This window comes from Miscanthus floridulus, chromosome 15, assembly GCF_019320115.1.
Source record: "Miscanthus floridulus cultivar M001 chromosome 15, ASM1932011v1, whole genome shotgun sequence".
NCBI lineage: Eukaryota > Viridiplantae > Streptophyta > Magnoliopsida > Poales > Poaceae > Miscanthus > Miscanthus floridulus.
The window spans coordinates 3,061,063-3,081,987 of record NC_089594.1 but is presented as its reverse complement, the minus strand read 5'-3'; the positions used below and the strand labels follow the sequence as shown (position 1 = coordinate 3,081,987).

The window sequence follows — 20,925 nt, the reverse complement described above, 5'->3', positions numbered from 1 at the left end:
CAGCCATTTTGGATGGTCTCACAAAGTGTATGATCCCAATGTACGGAACTTCTGGATTGCGTAAGCTTTTTAACCGTCCCCCCGCACAGGCTCGAGTAGCTACAACCAAAACCCTAGCCCAAATAGCTAGCCGGAGAATCGGTTTTACACGATGGAGCCCCCATGGATGAACGGGAGAAAAATCACCTGAATGGCTTTTAAAGAAAAAATACGTTGGCCGTAGCTCGGAGAGTCCAACCAAACATAAATTAGGAGTTTATACGATTAAATGACAAATATTAAATTATCACATACTTGTAGTACAACACCTGACATTAAACAAGATAGCGAGAAAATAAAGGTCTACCCATAGACAAACAATTGCAAGTTCTTCAAGGAGACGACTGAGCAGCCTTCATTTTTTTCACCAAGTTCATCATCATCTCTTCTAAAAGGAGACATCTGTCATGTGAATGTAATCAATGCGTACAAGAGAAAAAACTTATCAGCCTTCAGATTATTTTCTCTCACAGAAAACTATTGAATCAGCCGAAAAAACTACTCAGCCGAACAGCCCCAAAATGAAAAATTATCACAAGAGTGCACTGGCGTACGTAAACGACAGGCAAAGCACTCAAAAGTGCAATGGACAAGCAAAGCACTCAAAGGACAACATAATTAACGCGGGAAAAAATTAACTTGCCTGGAGCAGCTACATTTGGCCTTTTGTAGATAACATTGTATTTACCTAAACAATAAACTATTTGTTAGAATCGAGGTAGAAAGGCCTCTTGTGGAAATAGGGAATTCACTAAACAGCAAAATATTGGTTAGATGTATAATCTATGTTGATGTTATGATACAACCATTTTCGTTCTCAATTGTATAACCATCATAGCACTGAAGCCCAACCATCTCTGTTCTTAAAAGAACTGGACTGAACCAAGATCTATATAAATTTGAACTAGAGTTGCTAACAACTCAACGAGACCTACATAACAATTGAACTTCACTTTTACACACAAAAAGAAAATCACTTGACTGCATAGGAGTGCTAGGTTTCATTGTGACTATAACTGACCATCGATTTTTAGAAAGGGTAATTACAACATGCTGGATCAGCCAACCCAAAAGAAAAGGCTAACTACTACTATACTTTGACATAAATTGGAGTAAATGTCTCTCTTTTTCTTTCTCTAATGGGTGTTTAAACTTGAAATAAGATGTATACCTTCTTCGATGATTTCCTCATCATTTGACAGTTTTGCTCTTAACAGTATTCTGCCACGGGCACATTTGGTGGTGTTGAATACGCCGAGCTACAAACATAAATTAAAACAAAATACTTAATGCAGCTGAACAGGATTATTTCAATCTCAAAGAAATACACCACCACAGAGCTCAAGTTTCAAGCAAATTGGTGTATGATAGAGATGAAAACATGTGCCACTAACAAAGATATACAGGTTTAAAAATCCAACCCTCCGATCACAAAAATGCAAGTCATTTAGGACATTGACATTGTCTACAAGGTGAATCTTGACAAGCAGTTTCCATAAGAATTTGAATGTAAAAGGACTTATATTTCTGATTAATCTACTAATGGTCTAATGTAGACATTACATTATCAAACTAAATTCTTTATATACTGATGGTCAAAGTAGAAAAAGCTTGATTGACAAGGATTCTAAAACATATATTTACAATTGGAGCACGCATAATTTCTTACTCTATTCGTTTTGATATCTTTACCGTCTCATGTCATGTTTTAGCTGACCTATTCATCTCGTCACATTATTAGAATGTCATAGGATTTTGGTGTGTTTGTTTGGTTTTGCACCCAAAATTTCACAAGCTATGCAAAGATTTTTTTTACTATGGTTAAGTTTGCCCACTTCATTTGGTTGGCTGCAAAACTTGGCATGATAGCCCTCAGAACTTTGTGCAAGTGTTACTACAACCAGAGTTAGAAGATTAACTCAGATAAGTCACTGACTAAATCATTCTTCCATGCCTTCATCCATATCGAACTGTGCACACACATCAGGAAAACATAGGGAATACGCTGCCAATGATTTGTGTGGTTGGCAATACACAACAGATGTCGGACAACATCATCCACTCATCTCTTTGTGTGTTTGCAACAGCAAACTAATGATTCAGGCATTCAGCGATTGGTAGGTGAAGACAAGCAAAAGGTTAAACGAAGTTGATAAGAGGATTCAACTTGCTAGTAATCCTAGGAATTTGATGGGTATGGAATGAAAAAAAAAGAACACAATGTTCACGTGTTGAATGGTGCGACACCAAGTGCTCAAAGGGGCCCTTCGACTGACCAGAGATGAGGGTTATGGTCTGATGCGGGGGCTAAGGGTGCACACCTCGCTGGTGGAGGACAGTTGAAACAAAACTTACCGCTAACGTTACATCCACGCCGGAGCCAGGGACAATTCCTTTTTCCAAAAGGGCCTTGCTTATATCTAGCAACTTATTCTCCAACTAAAAATAACAACAAGTAACATATATGAGCATAAAGCAAAAGATTATGCATGAAATATGACTTCTGTTTATAATAACATTTATAGAGAACATGATTTGATCAATAATGCACATATACCTCAACTGCAGTAGCAATGACTTCACCATTCACGGATAGAATAATATCACCCATCCTAACACCAAGTTTCTCAGCATTAGATTCTGCTGACACCTGCAGTTCAATGGAAATAAATAAGCCCTTATGCATAACAATGAAAACAAATGTTAGAAAAATGAAAAAAAATGGTTCTACTTATGGATGGACAATCAATACCTCTTTGACGATAAGACCGGCATCAACATTATACTTCCGAGATATCTTCTCTTTACTGACAAGGTTTAAACATTTGATGCCAAAAAGCTTCATCCCAAGATGGATCCGAGGTACATGACTATACCAAACATTTATTAGATTCCAAGGTAGGCAAATAACAGCAAACATTTTCAACAAAGTGGTTAAAAGTTACAAACGAAAGTGTGTATCAAACAGAACCAGATAATTTGATCTTAAATATATAAGCCTACAAAGTATCGTGTGATTTAACCCCTCCCGACCCAATAAAAAACCCTTGTAAAAAACTTGTTCAAATGACCTTCTACAAGGTTTTAGAGCTTGTTCAGTCAACCCAGGTGGTGACAAAACACAGTTTCATCCTAGCTTTGGTGTTGAAGATGACCTGACACAGTCCCCTTTTGGTCAGAATAAAGAGTACAGATAGTCATATGTATGTTTTATGTTTAGAATCTACAATGCATTACAAATTTCATCAGAAATGCTTGCATGTTTCTGAAACTAGCATTTCTCGTCACCAATTTCCCATCAAATGGTCATGGTCACGTAAGAAGATATATTCTGTTAGATTAATCAAAGGATCAGTGTGCTTCTACCGGTGCATTATTTATGTAGGTAAATGTAGGTACAAATTACATCAGACACTTGGATGTTTCCAAAATAGGCATTGGTAGGTACTAATACCCAAAATGCGCAAAACTTAATATACCTAACCCAGTTCCATGGCAGGCAGAAAATGGCAATGCTCAGATCGCATCCATTTCCCACCTCACCAAACCCAATATCTAGAAATAAAGCGGTTGTAGTCTAAGGCATTAAAACAAAACAAGACCAACTAGGCTTTTATACAAAAGCATAACTAAGAAAAACTAAGAAAAGGCTCATCTTCAAAGGGGGCTGAGCAACATTATAGAACAATAGAAAAGAAAGAGAAACATACCTGTATGTCCTCCAAATCTCCAAACACTTTCGAATGATTGAAGAAGGTATGAAATGTATGGAACTAGTTATCATTCCAGTAACATCTCCTTCAAAGTTTATAACTGCCCCTCCAGCACCAAACTACATATTTTTTGTTGTTAGCACAAAATTTAAAGCGGCGTGCAAATCAAAATAAGAAGAATATGAATTGTACCGGAGAGATATGACCATCGGTGTACATGTAATGGTGATGTTGAAACTTGCCTGCACCTTTGCTCAGCACTTTGCCATTACCTATTTGTAAATTCAACTCGTATCTTCCAAGAAGGAAAACATCCTGAGCAAACCGTTCATTGCTGAAACGAGGTAACTTCTTTGGTTCATCCATGAGTACACGGAACAGGGCAAAACCATATTGCTTATCTAAATACATCAATTCACCCTTCCCAAAATCATCCTTATGCAATAACTGAACACGGACCTAGAACAATAGTTGGAAAAGACATGATGCTATCTTTGAGAAAGTAGCTTTCTAGAAATGCAGAACATAACCTATTAAATCTAAAACTAAAGCATCTAGAAAAGCCAAGGGAGTTATCATTTTTTTAGCTATCTACACCATAAGTGATACCAAGGAATGGTACAGAAGTAAATAATGTCCACAGAACAATGCACAATCTGCCACTCCCGCTTTGGGTCGAAATTTCTTATCATTCGATATAGCCCGTCAAATTGTTCTGAAAACTAACGCTAATATTTTTTTCTTTTAAAAAAGGCATTATATTTTGAAAAACTTACCTCAGCATTTAGAGCATATTCATCTCCGCCTAACCACTCATCCACATTTGGAGATCTTGAGCAGATGAGTTGCGATGTTGTTAGAATGGTTCCAGCGCCCTTACTCCACTCCATCAAAATGCCAGAGCAGTTTCTTAGTAACTCACCATCTGCATATGCACATTTGCGTTAGGAAATTACAGCAAAATCTGTAGCACAACGAAATACAACAATATTACATACCAATATATGAGGAGAGCCCTAAAACAAACTCTGATGCTTTAAGGATGGTATCTGCTTCACTTTCTTGAATAATATTTGGACTAGTAGCAGTGTCTGAATCCAGTGTGGGAAGCTTCGTTATTTGAGCTACACATAGAAAAAAAGAAAAACACAAAGTGAAAAAAAAAATAGGACGAAGTTTAACTACGAACATGAATTTTGTGCTGCATAGGGAAAGACAATATATATATAGGTCCATAAATTAATTAGCTATCGAACATAGTCTTGCCTACTACTACTGTACTTTGTTGGTTCTAAGCAATGATGCATGGATACCAATTGTTGTTCTTTGGTCCTAGACAGGATACAAAGAGGAATTGGGTGCTGAAATACGAACCTATCTTGTCAAAGTACTCTTTTTCCGCCTTCCAGTAGGGTTCCATCAGCACTGGGTCCGGGTCAGGGGATTGTTCTTCGCAGAGTTGTCCGTTTGAATCCTGCTCCAGCAGGTACGGCATACGGAGGGGAGAGGAGTTGGGTAAAAAGGCACCTGCAGCAGCAGTATCCTCAGGCTCCAGCATGGCACCCGCAGCAGTATCCTCAGGCTCCAGCATAGGCTCCACCTCTTCCCCTCCGGCAGGTGAAGCTGGAGCTGTCAACTCTTCCCCGCCGGCAGTTGAAGCTGGCAAAGCTTTCCCTCCGGCAGTTGAAGCTGAAGCAGGCTCGGGAGTCACCAACTGTGCGCCAATTGAATCTCCGGCAGCCGCTTCCTCTGGAGAGGAAGGTGCGGCCGCAGATGCGGGCATGCCACGAGGGCGTCGTGCGGAATAGGACCGTCGCGTCGATCGGGACCCCGACGACTCCACCTCCTGAGGGACGGTTGGCGCCAAACCTGAGGGGGTCGAGGTGCCAGATCTGGCCGCCCTCGACCGGGACCTCGTCGCCGGGGGCGACCGCTCTACGGAGGAGGGGGAGGGGGAGGTGGGTGAGGATCGCCGCCGCTTTCTACCCATGGATAGAGAGCCGGTTTTCGAGTATGTCTTCGAACGAATCACGCCGCCGCTGCGATTTCGATTTCGCGGTGGAGTCGATGTAGGGGAAGACTGGGGGGTTTTGCCTTTTTTTTTTTTTTAGGGCAGGACTGGCGCTATGCCCTGCCCAGCCTTGCAATTCCTTCGCCCCACGCTAGCCTGTGCCCGGCTTCTAAAAAAGGAAACCGGAATCTCAGGGGCTCTCAATCTCCTTCCTCCGTCCCGTGTGCTCCCGATCCTTCCTTCCCAGCTCGTGCGATATCTGTTCCCCTTCGATCGCTAAAGGTGACAATCTCTCTCGGTAGCCCTAGCCATCGCATGCCATCACCGAAGCCAAATTGCCATCGCGCTGCAGTTCTCCGCCCTCGCCATCGCTTTGCGACCATGGGCGCATCCCCGACGCCCTAAACATAATCATAATAATTTGGTGATGGCGTGATTATTATCATAATCAAGTGCGAGTTGAACACAAATTTGGTGACGTTCACTGATTATTATCATAATAATATAATGGGTAGGTAATAAAACACAAATATAATGCTACGAATAACAAGACATAGCAAGAATATTTTTCTGCTCATCAGGTTTCTCAGATCATACATGGGAGAGACACCACTAGATCCACCAGACTAGTAAATCCAATGTGTTCATTTCCTTGTTTACTCTAGCTAAAGTATCTTTTGTGTTGTATACTTTTGGCGACCGACTTGACCGTACTTAAATAGGTGGCCTCTGTGAACGTTCCCGTGATTGGCTCGTCTCCCTTGCCTTGCGTCTTACGCCGATTTTTTTTTCTTGACTCTATAAATCTAAACGGAAGTAGTAAAAAAATACTACCAGAGTGGAGAGAGTGAATTGTGATTTTGTTGGTTAATTGACCGCCATATTAACTATGGCTAGTAGCATGAGGAAGTCGAATTTTTATATAATAATAGTCAAAGCCAAAATGCCCCCACTTTCTTTTCCACGTTTTTTTCCCAAATATCACCAAGTAGCCTGTCATGTTCAAGGACTAGTATGCATTACCACGATCCACGAGTGCCTTGTCGTAAATCTTTATCACACTCACTCCGCTACATGCATCTGTCGTCCAAGGCAACCGATTCATCATCCGGCGATGAGACGCAGACACGCTCTAGATTTGTTCATTTTCGCCATCTGGACAAGAGTCGCTAACCTTAATTTGGCACCATCAGAAATTGCATAGCCCCAAAAATGGTAGTGGGAAGAAAAAGAGTATTGCTAGAAATAAGAATATTAACAAAAAGATATTTTAAAAAATAAAATCAGAATATCAAAATATAACTATCTACACACAATAAAACAAAGGAGTTTTTGAAAGGTTGCCAACCCTTTCAATCTCCATACCTTTGTAAGAAGGAGTACATCCAATTCATCCACTGATTGTTATCGACCACAAGATGTAGATATGAGCATATCTATATTCATTATGCTGGGTGTGACCGTACTCACGGAAAAAAAACAATAGTAGGTGTCAAATTATCACTATATTCACACCCCCCATGTCAAAAAAACCTTTCGCGTGCAAGGTATACACACTCTCCTTGGATATGCTTCAGCTCCACCTCTGGAGCTACACGCACATGTGTGTGAAATAGAGCCCTATCTTTTGGAACACAATACTTACATTGTCTTATATAATATTGTAACTTTACCTATAATTTTTTGTGATCATCGTGTTCGGTTGTCTAATTTGCATTACCCATTGGGTTATGTACCATGCCACGTGAAAATGTCATAAAAAATATTATTTTGAGACAGTCTCTCTTCGTGACTTTTATATTTTGCAATTTACAATATATGAATTGAGTTATATGAATTTTTAAAAATATTTTGGTTACCTTATTCGATATGATTTCGTGGGGACTCAAAAAGGCCATAAAGTGAAACCGAACATGCATGATACTACACCAGAGACATAATAGCCTCATCATAGCATAATATATGGAGCAGTATCCTCAGCTAACAGTGAATCAATGGCCAAACGAGATACCGGAAGCATTCTCAATCTACCTATCTAGCAGAGACAAAATGTCGGAAAACTTTTATGTCATTAGAGAGAAAGAGGTGTCACTACCAGCCAAACCCGTCTAGCTCAGTCGGTAGAACGAAAGGCTCTTAACCTTGTGCTCGTGGGTTCGAGCCCCACGGTGGGCGCTGTTATTGTTTTATTTTGATTTTTTCATTTTCCTCTCCTTTTTGTGTTGCTTAAAACATGTTTCAGGAAACTCTTTTCCCTGCTTTTATGTTGCTTATTATTCTCTTTGCAGAAAACTTGTTTTGCACATATAAGACATACTTTACTCTTTTGCGTTTCATTCATGTAATGAATTGCGCTGAAATTTTCTTCTATGTCATCGCCAAAAGCAAGCCCAAATCCAATGTCCCTGACAAACATATCCATCTTTTACTGGTGAGAGTTGAACACAAATTTGGTGAGGAAAAAGTCTACTTAACCCCCACCTTTCATACTTGGTCTACTTCACCCTCCAACTATGAAACCGTCTGTTTTACCCCTAAACTTTCCAAAACCGTCTATTTTACCCTCAGATGGTTTTGACAGCGATTTTGCTACAGCAACCGCGGGTTGCTACAGTAAGGGTGCGTTTGCTACAGTAACGGTGGATACCGTAGCAAACCCGCTGCTCATCAGGTTTCTCAGATCATACATGGGACACCACTAGATCGACCAGACTAGTAAATCAAATATTTCATTTCCTTGTGTACTCTAGCTAAGGTTTCTTCAGTGCTGTATAGTTTCGCGTAATAATCGATCAACAATTCAAGAAATGATCAAACGACAATGACCTCTCACTCTCCCTGCGAGACGAGAGAGTGCATCTAGATCTCACAGAGACTCATCAGACACGGCCTCCTCCGGTGGCAGATGCAATGAACGACAGCAGCGGGTTACCAGCGCCACCGGCACCCTGGTCAGCAACCTCATCGAGGAACAGGTCCTCAGGCACGCGGCACGCGGCACGCGCCGTGCGCGCACACGACCGCGGCGCCGAGCGCGAGCGCGGAGAAGATGAGCGACCCCACGGACGTGAGGAAGACGACGAACGCGGACGCTGCGACGAGCCCGCCGAGCACCTCGCGGTCGGAGAAGGTGCGGCCGAACGCGGCGACGGGCGGCGCGGAGCACGTAGAGGAGGCACCAGGCGGCCAGCAGCGCCAGGAGCGCGGCCAGCGAGAACGGGTGCGCCAGCAGCGCCGCGGCGAGGGACAGCGCGGCGACCGCGGCGTAGTTGACGCGGAAGTAGGCCAGGTTCTTGCGGAGACGGGAGGTGGCCTCGGCGAGGGAGTCTGGGCGGGAGAGCGCCGAGCGGTCTGCGAGCTCGGACCAGGGGCGCGCGACGGGTGGTGTCGACGAGGCGCGAGAGGAACGCCCGGATCGCCGCTGGGTTGGTATCGGTGGCGTCCGCGGAGGAGAGGGCCGTGGGTATGGGAGTGCGCGCGGGGGTGGCGGATGGTGCGGCGGCCGTGACGACGCTGGTGGGGAGGAGCGGAGGCGAGGCCGCGGCCATGGCGATCTGTGTCTTGGCGGGTTTGGGGATCTGAGGACTGAGCCCTCGTTTAGTCGGAGAAGTTTGGATTTGGGGCTACTGTACGTCCGTTTTTACTTGATGAATAGTGTTCAAACATGGACTAATTAGGTTTAAAACGTTCGTCTCGCAATTTTCCACCAAACTGTGCAATTAGTTTTTCTTTTCGTTTATATTTAATGCTCCATGCACAGGCCACAAACATTCGATGTGACAGATACTGTAGCAACTTTTTAGAAGTTAAGGTGAAACTAAACAGGGCTGAGGAGGGACGGGAGGACGCGGAGAGAGAGGAGATGGGCGCGAATACAAATGGTGGCCTGACCGACCAACCCCGTCCGTCGCGTGGTTGCCAAACAAAAAGGGCCTGGTTTAGATTGCAAAATTTTGCAATCTGAACACTGTAGCACGTTTCGTTTGTATTTAACAAACTTTATCCGATTATGAATTAACTAGGCTCAAAAGATTCGTCTCGTGATTTACAACCAAACTGTGCAATTAGTTATTTTTTTTATCTACATTTAATACTCCATGCATGCGTCCAAAAATTGATGTGATAGAGAAAGAGCGAAAAAACTTTGAAATTTGGAGGAGATCTAAACAAGGCCAAGGCCAAGGCCGCACCGCACCGACACACGGGTAACGTTTTTACCAGTCAGCACTCACCACACTGCACATTTCCTTGTCAGAACTGTGACTGGCTGCCAATTGTAGTAACAGCAAAAAAAGAAGAGAATTTTTTCCTTGGCTCCATCAAAAGTTCCTTTTTATCACATTCAAAATTCATACGAGCTATGTCGCATGGGCAGTCACTCCAGGGCTCCAGGTTCGTGTTGCCAAGAAAAGCAGCAAAGTTCTTAACATTGATGGTTAGGTAAGGTAACGACGCAATGTGCTCTGAAATTGTGATGCACAAGAAACAATGCTCGGGCAGCAGAGAAGTTTCCCTTTCCAGGTTAGGCAGCACTAAAGAGTAGGCCCAGCACCAACAGCAACAAGTCTGCAATGCATCTTCCTCTTTTTTTCAATATCAATCAACCACCATGTACTTTGCTTGGATCTAGAAGAAGAAACAGCCGGCATTCCACCATATCCAAGGGCCAAAGTCCAAACCTCCCTCCCCTTGCATCATTTCTTGAATGTACTATACTACTATACCAGGACAGCAAAATCACAACTGCAAAAAGCTAGTCTGAAAAGCAACATTGGCAGATTTTCACTGTTAACAAAGATCAAACCATTTCCAGCTACGGTCACCATACCCGAAGTCCAACCGAGACAATATAGACTGATCTCAAGCCAATAATAAGATAGCACAAGCATGCTAGGAGGCACTGAACACGTCTGGGTCCCAGTTCCAGCCCCACAACAACAGTTACCGATTCTCAGTTCAGCACCAATTAACACACATGTAATGACATTGTTCTTAATAGGCAATAGCCATGGCATTAGGCACCATGAATTTCCTTTATTAAAGATATGGGCCCCAAATCTAGAAGGTGGAGCCGTTCGAACCGAAATCCGAGCCCTGCATGATACATTATAATGAATGTATCAATGCTCACGATTAGCATGACATTGAGAATATGATGACAGTGAAGATCTTAACACCATCTACGTAGGCAAGAAGATGCAAGACAAAGAAGATGGAATGAAACAACAGGTGGTTATTTACATGATGATCTATTCTTGATGCAAAGCATGCAAACATTGAGCATTTTCTTGTGCAGGATGAGCCTAACAAACAACAAAATTAATATGAGAACTTTGGTAAAGGTTAAAAGGACCCCATGAGTGAGCACTCAATAAGAACTATTGGAAAAAGTCTACTTGACCCCCCCAACTATCATACTTGGTCTACTTCACCCCCTCAACTATGAAACCGTCTGTTTTACCCCCTGAACTATCTAAAACCGTCTGGTTTACCCCCGGGGGCGGTTTTCAGCGGCGGTTTTACTACAGTAACAGCGGTTTGCTACGGTGGGTTTGCTACAGTGCCATTGGTTTTGAATTTTCTTTTTTTTTTTATTTATTTTCGGTGAATTTTTGAAAAATCATAGTAAATCATAGAAAAATCATAAAATGAAAAATCTAATTTTATTGGACTCCACATGAGTAGATCTACATAGTGAATATATAATACGGTATACTTTAGTACAAAATTTTTACTGTAGTCTTAGATTAATTAGAAAATCTAATTTTGTCTGTAATTAATTGGAATAATTCATAGCTGCAGCTTCTATGGTCCAATTGTGGTGAAATTTTTATGGTACGCTAATTATTGTATGCTTGAACTATAGTAAAAATTTCGTACTCATTGGACTATGTATAACTTAGTTATAGATAAATTCTAATTAATTACAGACAAAATTGGATTTTCCAATTAATCTAAGGCTACAGTAAAAATTTTGTACTAAAGTATACCATATTATATATTCACTATGTAGATCTACTCATGTGGAGTCCAATAAAATTAGATTTATCATTTTATGATTTTTCTATGATTTACTATGATTTTTCAAAAATTCACCGAAAATAAATCTAAAAAAAAGGAAATTCAAAAACAATGGTACTGTAGCAAACCCACCGTCACTGTAGCAAACCGCTGTTACTGTAGCAAAACCGCCGCTGAAAACCGCCCCCAGGGTAAACCAGACGGTTTTAGATAGTTCAGGGGGTAAAACAGACGGTTTCATAGTTGAGGGGGTAAAGTAGACCGAGTATGATAGTTGGGGGGGTCAAGTAGACTTTTTCCAAGAAATATTCGCTGCCTACCTTTGAGTCATTGAACTTGAGGTAGAAGCGCGACTTGGGAACGGACAGCTTTGACTCCAGGATAGAAGCAATGCCAGCACTAAGCTTCTTATTCACATTAGGGTTCAGGCCTCCAATGGAAACGATCTCACCATAAGCTGCAGGCTCCTGGGTACCTCCAAATGCCATAGGGACCGAACCCTTGAGAACAACCATCACGTACTGTGGGAGGATAACCATTCCAGTTAGCTCCTCAAGATGATAGTACTCAAGACAAATGACTTCATCCAAATAAGTCAAGAACAGAGAAACAATAAAAGCTAAAGTTCAGTAATTTGAGCCTAGCACCACAGGTCAAAACCAGGAATCCAAATAATGTTAGTATATGAGTTATGAGAATGACATTAGCATGGTCAGATTATGAACACAATGTATTCACTATTCAGAGAGGTCATTTTTGTCCTTGATAGTAACTAAGCAGCTGCCTGACTAACACAAAATGGACTAAACGACTAACAGAAGATGAAAAGCTGTGACCTCTAGTACAGGGCACAAAAATTTGGGTACTGAACTACATAGCAAAGCAGCTGCATGAGTAACACTAGCACGAAGTGACCGATAAACATGAACTTTCAAAATTCATCGTAAAATTGATGGCTGTAGTACTAGGGTAACATAAAGGAAAAGCACACGCAGCCCATGGTCCACATATTTAACAGCACTTGGGATTAGTGCTGGAGAAAGGTATACACCAGGGGTTGCTGGTTGATAGAAATCTGGTCCAGAAAAATTGTGAGCATAGACTTTCATCAGTTAGTTTGCTTTAACTACATCTGTTAAATTGGTAGACGAATGGTTTGGCATTTCTTGTACTGAGTGATCACAATGGTCAGTATATCAGTCCCACATAGACCCTGGATGTGCAATCTGATACTTTGAGTTATCTAGTTGTCTTCCTCAACGCTGAAACTATTAATATTAAAAAAAATACAGTTTACTGATATATGAACTCAATTTAAGAATGTCCATGATAAACAGGAGATTGCAGTCCCATCCTAGGGATTCTCCGAGTGAGTTCAGTGAGAATCAACATCGGGACGTCCATAATGCACCTAGAGGGTATTCCCCCAAAATAAAAGCCTAGAGGTAAAAATCCCCATTTGCAGTATTTACCAAAGAGAAACATGGGGAGATTGACTGATTCAAATGAATTCTCTTTAAACTAATATCAATAAACACGACCAATTGATTGATTGACTGACAACGTACAGAAAGGTGACAGCAGCAATGCACATCCTGCTCAAAACCCTAACAGATTGCCAAGTGCCAGAACCCTTGAGAACAACCATCATGTAATGTGGGAGGACAACCATTCCAATTAGTTCCTCAAGATGATAGTACTCAAGAGACATGGCTTCATCCAAATAAGTCAAGAACAGAGAAATAATAAAAGCTAAAGTTCAGTAATTTGAGCCTAGCACCACAGGTCACCCAACCAGGAATCCAAATAGTGTTAGTATGAGAATGAGATTAGCGTGGTCAGGATATGAATATTCAGAGAGGTCATTTTTATCCTTGATAGTAGCAAAGCAGCAGCCTGACTAAAACTAAATTTACTACACAACTAACAGGAGATGAAAATCTGTGGCCTCTAGTATGGGGCATAAAAATTTGGGTACTGAACTACATATCAAGCAGCAGCTTGAGTAACACTAACACAAAGTGACTGATAAACATGAACTTTCAAATTTGATCTATGTAAAATTTGGGTACTGAACTACATATCAAAGCAGCAGCTTGAGTAACAGTAACACAAAGTGACTGATAAACATGAACTTTCAAATTTGATCTATGTAAAATTGATGGCTGTACATGCAGCCCATGATCTACATATTTAACAGCCCTTGATATTAGTGCTAAAGAATGTTATACACTAGGGGTTGCTGGTTGATAGAAATCTAGTCCAGAAAAACAGTGAGCATAAGACTTTCATCAATGTCAATATACCACATTCAATAATCAGATTGGCAGGATAGTGAAAATGGTGGGTGAATGGTTTGGAATTTCTTGTACTGCGTGATCACGATGGTCAGTATATATTCTACATAGACACTAGGGATGCAGTCTCATACTTTGAGTTATCTAGTAGTATTTCTCAATGCTGAAATAACAGTTTAGTTATATATGAACTCAATTTAAGCATGGCCACTATAAGCAGGAAAATTGCAGTACCATTCTAGGGATTGTAGGATGTGCCATGTGAATATTATCAAAGTTCGAGTGAGTTCAGTGAGTGTGAGCACAGTGGCGTCCATACTGCACCTAGAGGATATTCCCCAAAAATAAAAGCTTAGAGGTAAAAATCCCCATTGCAGTATTTACCAAAGACTAGAAATATTGGGAGATTAACTGATTCACACGAAATCTCTTTAAACTGACATCAATAAACACGATCTATTGATTGATAGCCTGCAGAAAGGTGTCATGCAGCGATGCGCATACTGCTCAAAACCCTAGCAGATTACCATGTGCCAATTAAAAAATGGAAGCATAATCTCCACCAACCAAATAGACTCACAATCTACAAGAGCCTACCTACACAAGCAACAAGAGACAGAAGGGGAGCCAGAACCAGAGGGGAAGAGAGAAGTCCGGGGGCAGGGGAAGGCGGAGGCTTACGGCCTCTGGCTTGCCGATGATGTCGGCGACGGACTTGGAGGCTTCGGCGAGGATGGTGGAGGTGTCCACCCCCTCCAGGTTCACGTTGGTCGACACGTTCAGGCACGGCATCCTCGCTCGCTTCCTCTTCCTCCTCTCCGCCTCTGCCTCCGGCTGGCCGCCTTCTGCTCCTCCTCTGCTCTGCTCCGCTCACTGTTCTCTGGTCTCTGCTGCTCCTCTCCCTCTCTATCCTCCTGCTACGGAAAAGGAATCTCCTCTGCTCTGCCTGGGCTAATAATGGGCTTTTGGGCCTGTTAGTTTCCACTTCGCTATGGGCTCTAGCCAATGGCCTGTCTAGCCTCCTCTCTTGGCCTAGAGCCCGTGGTGGCCGGATATCGAGCCAGGCTCGGTACAGCTCGTTATACAAATAAGCCAGCTCGTTTGGCTCGTGAGCCAAAGCATAAAAACATAGTACATAGATATTATAATCGTAGGTTAACAACAAACACATCATATGCATATTTAAAATAGAATAAACAAATTACATATGTGTCGGTGTTTCGTACAAACACCGGCAAGTAAATTTATAGTAATGCGCGTTAGACTCGGATGGTGCGCTAAAGGACACAAGATTTATACTGGTTCGGGCCAAAAGTCCTTATGTCCAGTTTGTTGCTGCTCGTGTTATTAGCACCGTGAACGGTTTGTAGTAAGGGGTACAAACGATCGAGAGAAAGACTGGTCCCAAGTCTCTGATGGAAGGGTTGAAGGGAGGTCAAGAGGTTCGAAACAACTTGACTGTGTGTATCTGTGTGTCGTATTCTTCGGTCTCAAGAGTCCATCCCTCTGATGGAGGAAGCGCATCCCCTTTTATAGAGGAATGGGGTGGCTTTTACAAGGGCGAGGGTTTAGGATGTATACTCTACTTAGTCTTGTGGCTCACGTCTACCTGGCTTTGTTCTTCATTTTGATGAGTACGAATGAAGATAAGCGCCTACAATACTGTTGATGTCTCTGTAGAATGTCAGGTTGATTACAGAATGCTGCCCTGCGCAGGGTGTGGGCTATAGTACAGTGGTTTTGACTTATTGGCCTCTCTCCAGCCTTGCTCCGCACGTCTTCTGGTTCCTGTGAGTCTTCGTCGGAGGGACGAGGGGTTGGAGTCTGGAGCGAGGATGTGGTCAAGGCCTTCTGACTTGGCGGACCTGAGGGGTCGGGAAGCGGGTGCCGCTCCCTTGGGTCCATAGCATGGTGACGGAATGTCCGTCGTGCATGGAGATATTAAGTCTTTTTCTGGAGCGTAGCGGTTGTCGTATATCTTCGTCGGGTTGCGTGTCCCAGGGCTGAAGGCGGCGCCTATAACTCTACAGGGCGAGGAGCACGCACCTGTACAACCTTTCGGGCTCTGCGGCGCCCGGAAGGGTCTAAAGCACCTGTCCTGTCATCCCCTGGCAGTACTTTTCCTGCCAGGGCGCAGAGTATGGTCCTTGGAGCCATGGTTGACCCGAACGTCTTGTCTTGCCCTATACTTATCATCTTGAGGGAATGGGGAGAAGTTGTCAGGGAGGATGAATTCAATCTTTAGATATGGAGCAGGGTGAGACTCGTTCCTTGCCGTCGGGCGAAACAGAGACCAATTCCTATCTCTCGGGTGAGACCGACCTCGCCCCTCCGGGGTCGGGCGAGACGGAATCTATCCCTCAGCCCTCGGGCGAGACCGAGCCCGCCCTCAAGGCGTCGAGCGAGACGGAGTTTATCCCTTGGCCCTCGGGCGAGATCGAGCCTGTCCCAATGACGTCGGGCGAGATGGAGATTAACCTTGAGCCCTCGGGCGAGGCAGAGTTATCTCCCAAAGGCGTCGGGCGAGGCGGAACCAAACTCCTGTCACTCGAACAAGGGATGAAACGGCGCCCTTATGCGTCCAGAAGTTTTTCACGTTTGGTGGTTATTGGTTCCACCTTCTGGGGTACCCCGGTATTAGGTCCCCGACAATATGAATTTTAGACTCATCTCGCGTGAACATAATGCCGTGGGGTAGGCTGGTGGGGTGACTGGGTGGGGCCATGGGGTGGATTGGTCTAGAGTTTTAGTGTTTAATCGTGTTGAGCCATAGGAAGAGAGATATATGGTCAGCTTAAAATTGTATTGGGCTGGACCGAGTGTATAGGGGGCGATTGCAGTTGTTGTCATGTGAATTACCTTGGCTTGTTTTGGCTCGTGAGTGGCTCACGAGCTGGCTCGTTAATTAACCGAGCTGGATCGAGCTGGCTCGTTAATTAAAAATTCAAACGAGCTGAGCTCGAGCTGAACCACTAACGAGCGAGTCGAGCGAGCTAGCGAGTTACGAGTTTTTCATCTAGGCCAGGTGCAGGACAAAACTTGTCCATGCCATCACATTACTTTCGTCCGCAGCAGATTCTCAAAAAAAAAACAAGTGATATTTACCTGTATAGCCCTAGAAAAAATGCCCCTTTCTTGTATGGTCCGATTTTTTTTGAACTTATCTGTCGGTGTTTCGGACCGGGGGGTCCTCAACCAACCAGTGAATTTGAACTGCGTGCCCCTAATCCCGGATGGTGATGCAAAGAGACACAAGGTTTATACTGGTTCAGGCAATCGATGCCCTACATCTAGTCTGAGAGATCGATCTTGTATTCCTTGCACCAAAGTGCTCGTAGTAGGGGGTTACAAGCTAGGGGAGAGAGGGAGCTAGTCCCAGGTCTCGGCAAGGTGTCGTGTGGGCCGTCTGAGACGTTGCTCTCAGGCGGCTGGGATGTGTGTGTGTGTTACAATGTGTTCCTCCTTTTTCTTCTCTTCTAAGTGGCCCAAGTCCTCTCCTTTTATAGTTGAAGGGAGGACAAGGACAGTACATGTGTTTAACTATGCGGCGTCGTGCCAACAGGGGCGGCATGTCCGAGCCCTATGGCCTGTTCCTGTGGTGGCGTGGTCGTCGGAGTGGTCCGTCCTTGGAGCACTGGGGCGGCGTGCTAGTCCCATCCGATCCTGTGCGTCGTGAGAGCCCTGGGACTGCCTCGGAGTGGGTGCGGCGGTGGACGTGCAAATCACTGTGGACGGACTGTGCGCGAGGCCGAGGCTTGGTCGGTGCCGAGGCTGCACCGCTGTGGGGGGCCTCGGCGGGCATGAACCCTAAGATGGCCGAGACCTTGGTGCACAGTGCTGAGGCCCCGAGTGGGCGGCTGACCTAGTGCGCCGGCTTGGAGGCGGTGATGATCTGGGCCAAGTTGTCCGTGCGATGTTGTTTTCGAGGCGGGGATCGTGGGACACAGTGTAGTGTGGGCGCTGATCGTGGGAACAGCGTTAGAACACAGTGGCCGGTAATCCCCGCCGTGCCCTATCCCAACCGGTATGGCGCTGATGCGACCTCGGGTCCCGTCGGCCATTCTGTGGCGTCGAGCCATCGTCCGCCTGAGATTGCGGGAGTGGTTGAAGTATTAATGAGACATGACGCGCTGTCGGGAGGGTCGGTCGAGGTGAGGGGTGACGGGCTGCGGACAAGCCGGCCTCGAGCGACACGGAGAATGAGGCCTCTGAAGGGTCGAGACGGCGGACTAGAGGGCGGGTGAATAGTCTTTTCTTAGTCTTTTCTAAAATTAATCACGTCGGCTAACCGAAACAAGTGCGGAATTATAACTATCGGTCTAGCCAAGACTACACCCCTCTATCTATGTTTTCTAGCACCTTGCAAAGATACTAATTATGCAACTAAGGTGCCGGGCTAGCTAGAGCTCTCCTAAATAATTCTAGGAGCAATGTTACACAAACCTATGCCACTAGTACATTAAGCAACAAGGGAGCTCCTACACATGCTAGTAAGCAAAAGCACAAAGCTTAACTAAGCTCACTAGCAATGCTCAATAACAAGGCAACCAATGCCTAATTAGAGAGCGCAAATACTTAGTTACACAAACTAAGCAATATGACTAACAAGGTTACTAAAACCAAATTAGCCACGCAAGGGAGCTACTTCTATGCTACACAAGCAAGAAGGTAATTAGCAAGCTACACAAGCTATCTAATTACAAGAGCAACTACACAAGCTTAATATGTATAAAAGTAATTGCAAGCTTGTGTAACGGGGATGCAAACCAACGGAAAGAATAAGGTTGACACGATGATTTTTCTCCCGAGGTTCACGTGTTTACCAACACGCTAGTCCCCGTTGTGTCGACCGCTCACTTGGTGGTTCGGCGGCTAATTAGCATCACCCGCTAAGCCCGCACGTCAGGCGCTGCAAGAACCTACCCCTTAAGTGAGGGTAGCTCAATGACACGCTTTACTAGAGTTGCTCTTCGCGGCTCCCGCGGGGCGAGCACAATGCCCCTCACAAGCACTTCTCCGGAGCACCGCACAAGCTTCTTGCGGGCTTCGACGGAGACCACCACCAAGCCGTCTAGGAGGTGGCAACCTCCAAAAGTAACAAGCACCATGGGCTTGCAACTCGATCACCTAGTGCCACTCGATGCAACCTCACGATGCAATCGCACTAGAATCACTCACTCACACAATCGAATGATCACTATCAAGTATATGTATGATGGAGGGCTCCCAAGCACTCACAAGCATGGACACTAAGTCCCTTGAGGTGCTCCACACCAGCCATGGCCGAAGGCCACTTCTATTTATAGCCCCAAGGGCTAAACTAGCCGTTACCCCTTCACTGGGCAACGGTCGGGCTGACCGGACGCTCCGGTCGTGTTGACCGGACGCTGGACCTCAGCGTCCGGTCGCCCGCAGACGACCACGTGTCCCGATTCCAACGGTCACTTGACCTGACTGGACGCAGCAGCTTTCAACTGACCGGACGCTGAACCCCCAGCGTCCGGTCGTTTCCAGTAAGGTACCGACCTCGACCGGACACGTCCGGTCACACTTGATCGGACACAGCCAGCGTCCGGTCACACTCCAGCTTCTGCGTCATCGTACATCAGCCTGATCGGACGCAGCCTGCCAGCATCTGGTGCATTCAGATCCAGTGTCTGGTCAGTTGACCGACGCCAGCATCTTTGCGATCAACTCGTTTTCACTTCTAACTTCTTCACCCTTGCTCCAATGTGCTAACCACAAGAATTTGCATCTGGCGCAATAGAAAATAGGCATTCCATTTTCCTGAAAGCGCCGAATCCCGCTGAGCTTGCGAGGCGGGAGGGAGAGAGGGACCCAAACCCATCTCAACCCTGCAAACACCACCTCCTTTGTAAATGTGCCAACACCAGCAAGTGTACACCACCATGTGTATGTGTGTTAGCATTTTCACAATCATTTCCCAAAGGATGTTAGCCACTCAACTTGCCACGCCACTCGATCCTAGCGACAATGCAAAGTTAGATCACTCGAGTGGTACTAGATGACCAATATGCAAACAAGTTTGCCCCTCTTGATAGTACGGTCATCTATCCTAAACCCGGTCATAAACTTATCTACACACCTATGACCGGTGAAATGAAATGCCCTAGGTTATACCTTTGCCTTGCACATTCCATTCCATCTCCTCCAATGTCGATGCAACATATGCACCAACACGATCAACAATGATATGATCCACTTCATATCATCACGTGATCATATTGGTTCATCGATCTTGACTCTACTTGCTCTTCACCGTTGCCATCGTCCATCGGCGCCAAGTCTTGCTCAAGCTTCACCGCCATGCGGTCCATCACTCCAAAGCCTTCGACTTGCCCTTCACGCTTGCAACCGGTCCATCAAGCCAAGTCTTGTCTTGATCTTCTCCACCTTGATCACATGACTCAATGTCATGTCTCATGTGCATTTAAGCTCCTTCATCATCACATGTGTGAGCTTTGCAACATTTCCAAGCCATCTTCACCTTCATGGCATATGTTGCTCACACACATGTACCTGTGGACTAATCACCTATGTATCTCACATAAACACAATTAGTCCACCTAAGTTGTCACTCAATTACCAAAACCAAACAAGGACCTTTCAGCCTCGTGCGAGACGGAGATCGGACTTCTTGCCGAGGCATGCCGCGAGAGGCCTCGCACAATACGGAGAATGCACCCCCTGCCGAGGCCTTCCGTGGAGAGCCTCGCGCGAGGCGGAGTTTGCGTCAGGACGCCGAGACCTCCTGCACAAGGCTCGAGGCGAGGCGGAGGGCCTGGTGGGCTCGGTTGTGGCGGGTGAGGGGCCCATGACTTAC

General features: G+C 44.7%; 1 protein-coding gene, 1 non-coding gene and 1 pseudogene across 3 annotated transcripts; 1 reads left to right on the top strand and 2 right to left on the bottom strand.

Annotated features, from left to right (window-relative positions):
* Positions 1-239: 239 nt before the first annotated feature.
* LOC136508097 (uncharacterized) lies at positions 240-14,987 on the bottom strand. Of its 2 annotated transcripts, none has more exons than XM_066502713.1 (12): positions 14,763-14,987; positions 5,127-5,832; positions 4,751-4,876; positions 4,529-4,677; positions 3,945-4,211; positions 3,750-3,871; positions 2,792-2,909; positions 2,597-2,689; positions 2,395-2,478; positions 1,211-1,298; positions 683-727; positions 240-441 (listed from the first exon to the last, which is right to left on the bottom strand). In XM_066502713.1, the coding sequence occupies exons 1-12, from the start codon at positions 14,871-14,873 to the stop codon at positions 428-430; spliced, it is 1,923 nt and encodes a 640-aa protein (XP_066358810.1). In that variant the 5' UTR covers positions 14,874-14,987; the 3' UTR covers positions 240-427. The 2 variants fall into 2 exon arrangements, with proteins under 2 accessions (XP_066358810.1, XP_066358811.1); XM_066502714.1 differs by having other exon boundaries at positions 3,945-4,067.
* Positions 7,866-7,938, top strand: TRNAK-CUU (transfer RNA lysine (anticodon CUU)). Its single transcript has one exon. It is a non-coding gene; the product is annotated as a tRNA-Lys (tRNA).
* LOC136508099 (PRA1 family protein B2-like) lies at positions 8,390-9,352 on the bottom strand (annotated as a pseudogene).
* Positions 14,988-20,925: the final 5,938 nt, after the last annotated feature.

Coding starts and splice junctions, on each gene's coding strand:
- LOC136508097 (XM_066502713.1), bottom strand. CDS start 14,873: ATGCCGTGCCTGAACGTGTCGACCAACGTGAACCTGGAGGGGGTGGAC. Junction 1,299..2,394: donor GCGTGGATGTAACGTTAGCG/GTAAGTTTTGTT, acceptor TTATGTTTGTAG/CTCGGCGTATTCAACACCAC. Junction 728..1,210: donor TGAGGAAATCATCGAAGAAG/GTATACATCTTA, acceptor TTTATTGTTTAG/GTAAATACAATGTTATCTAC.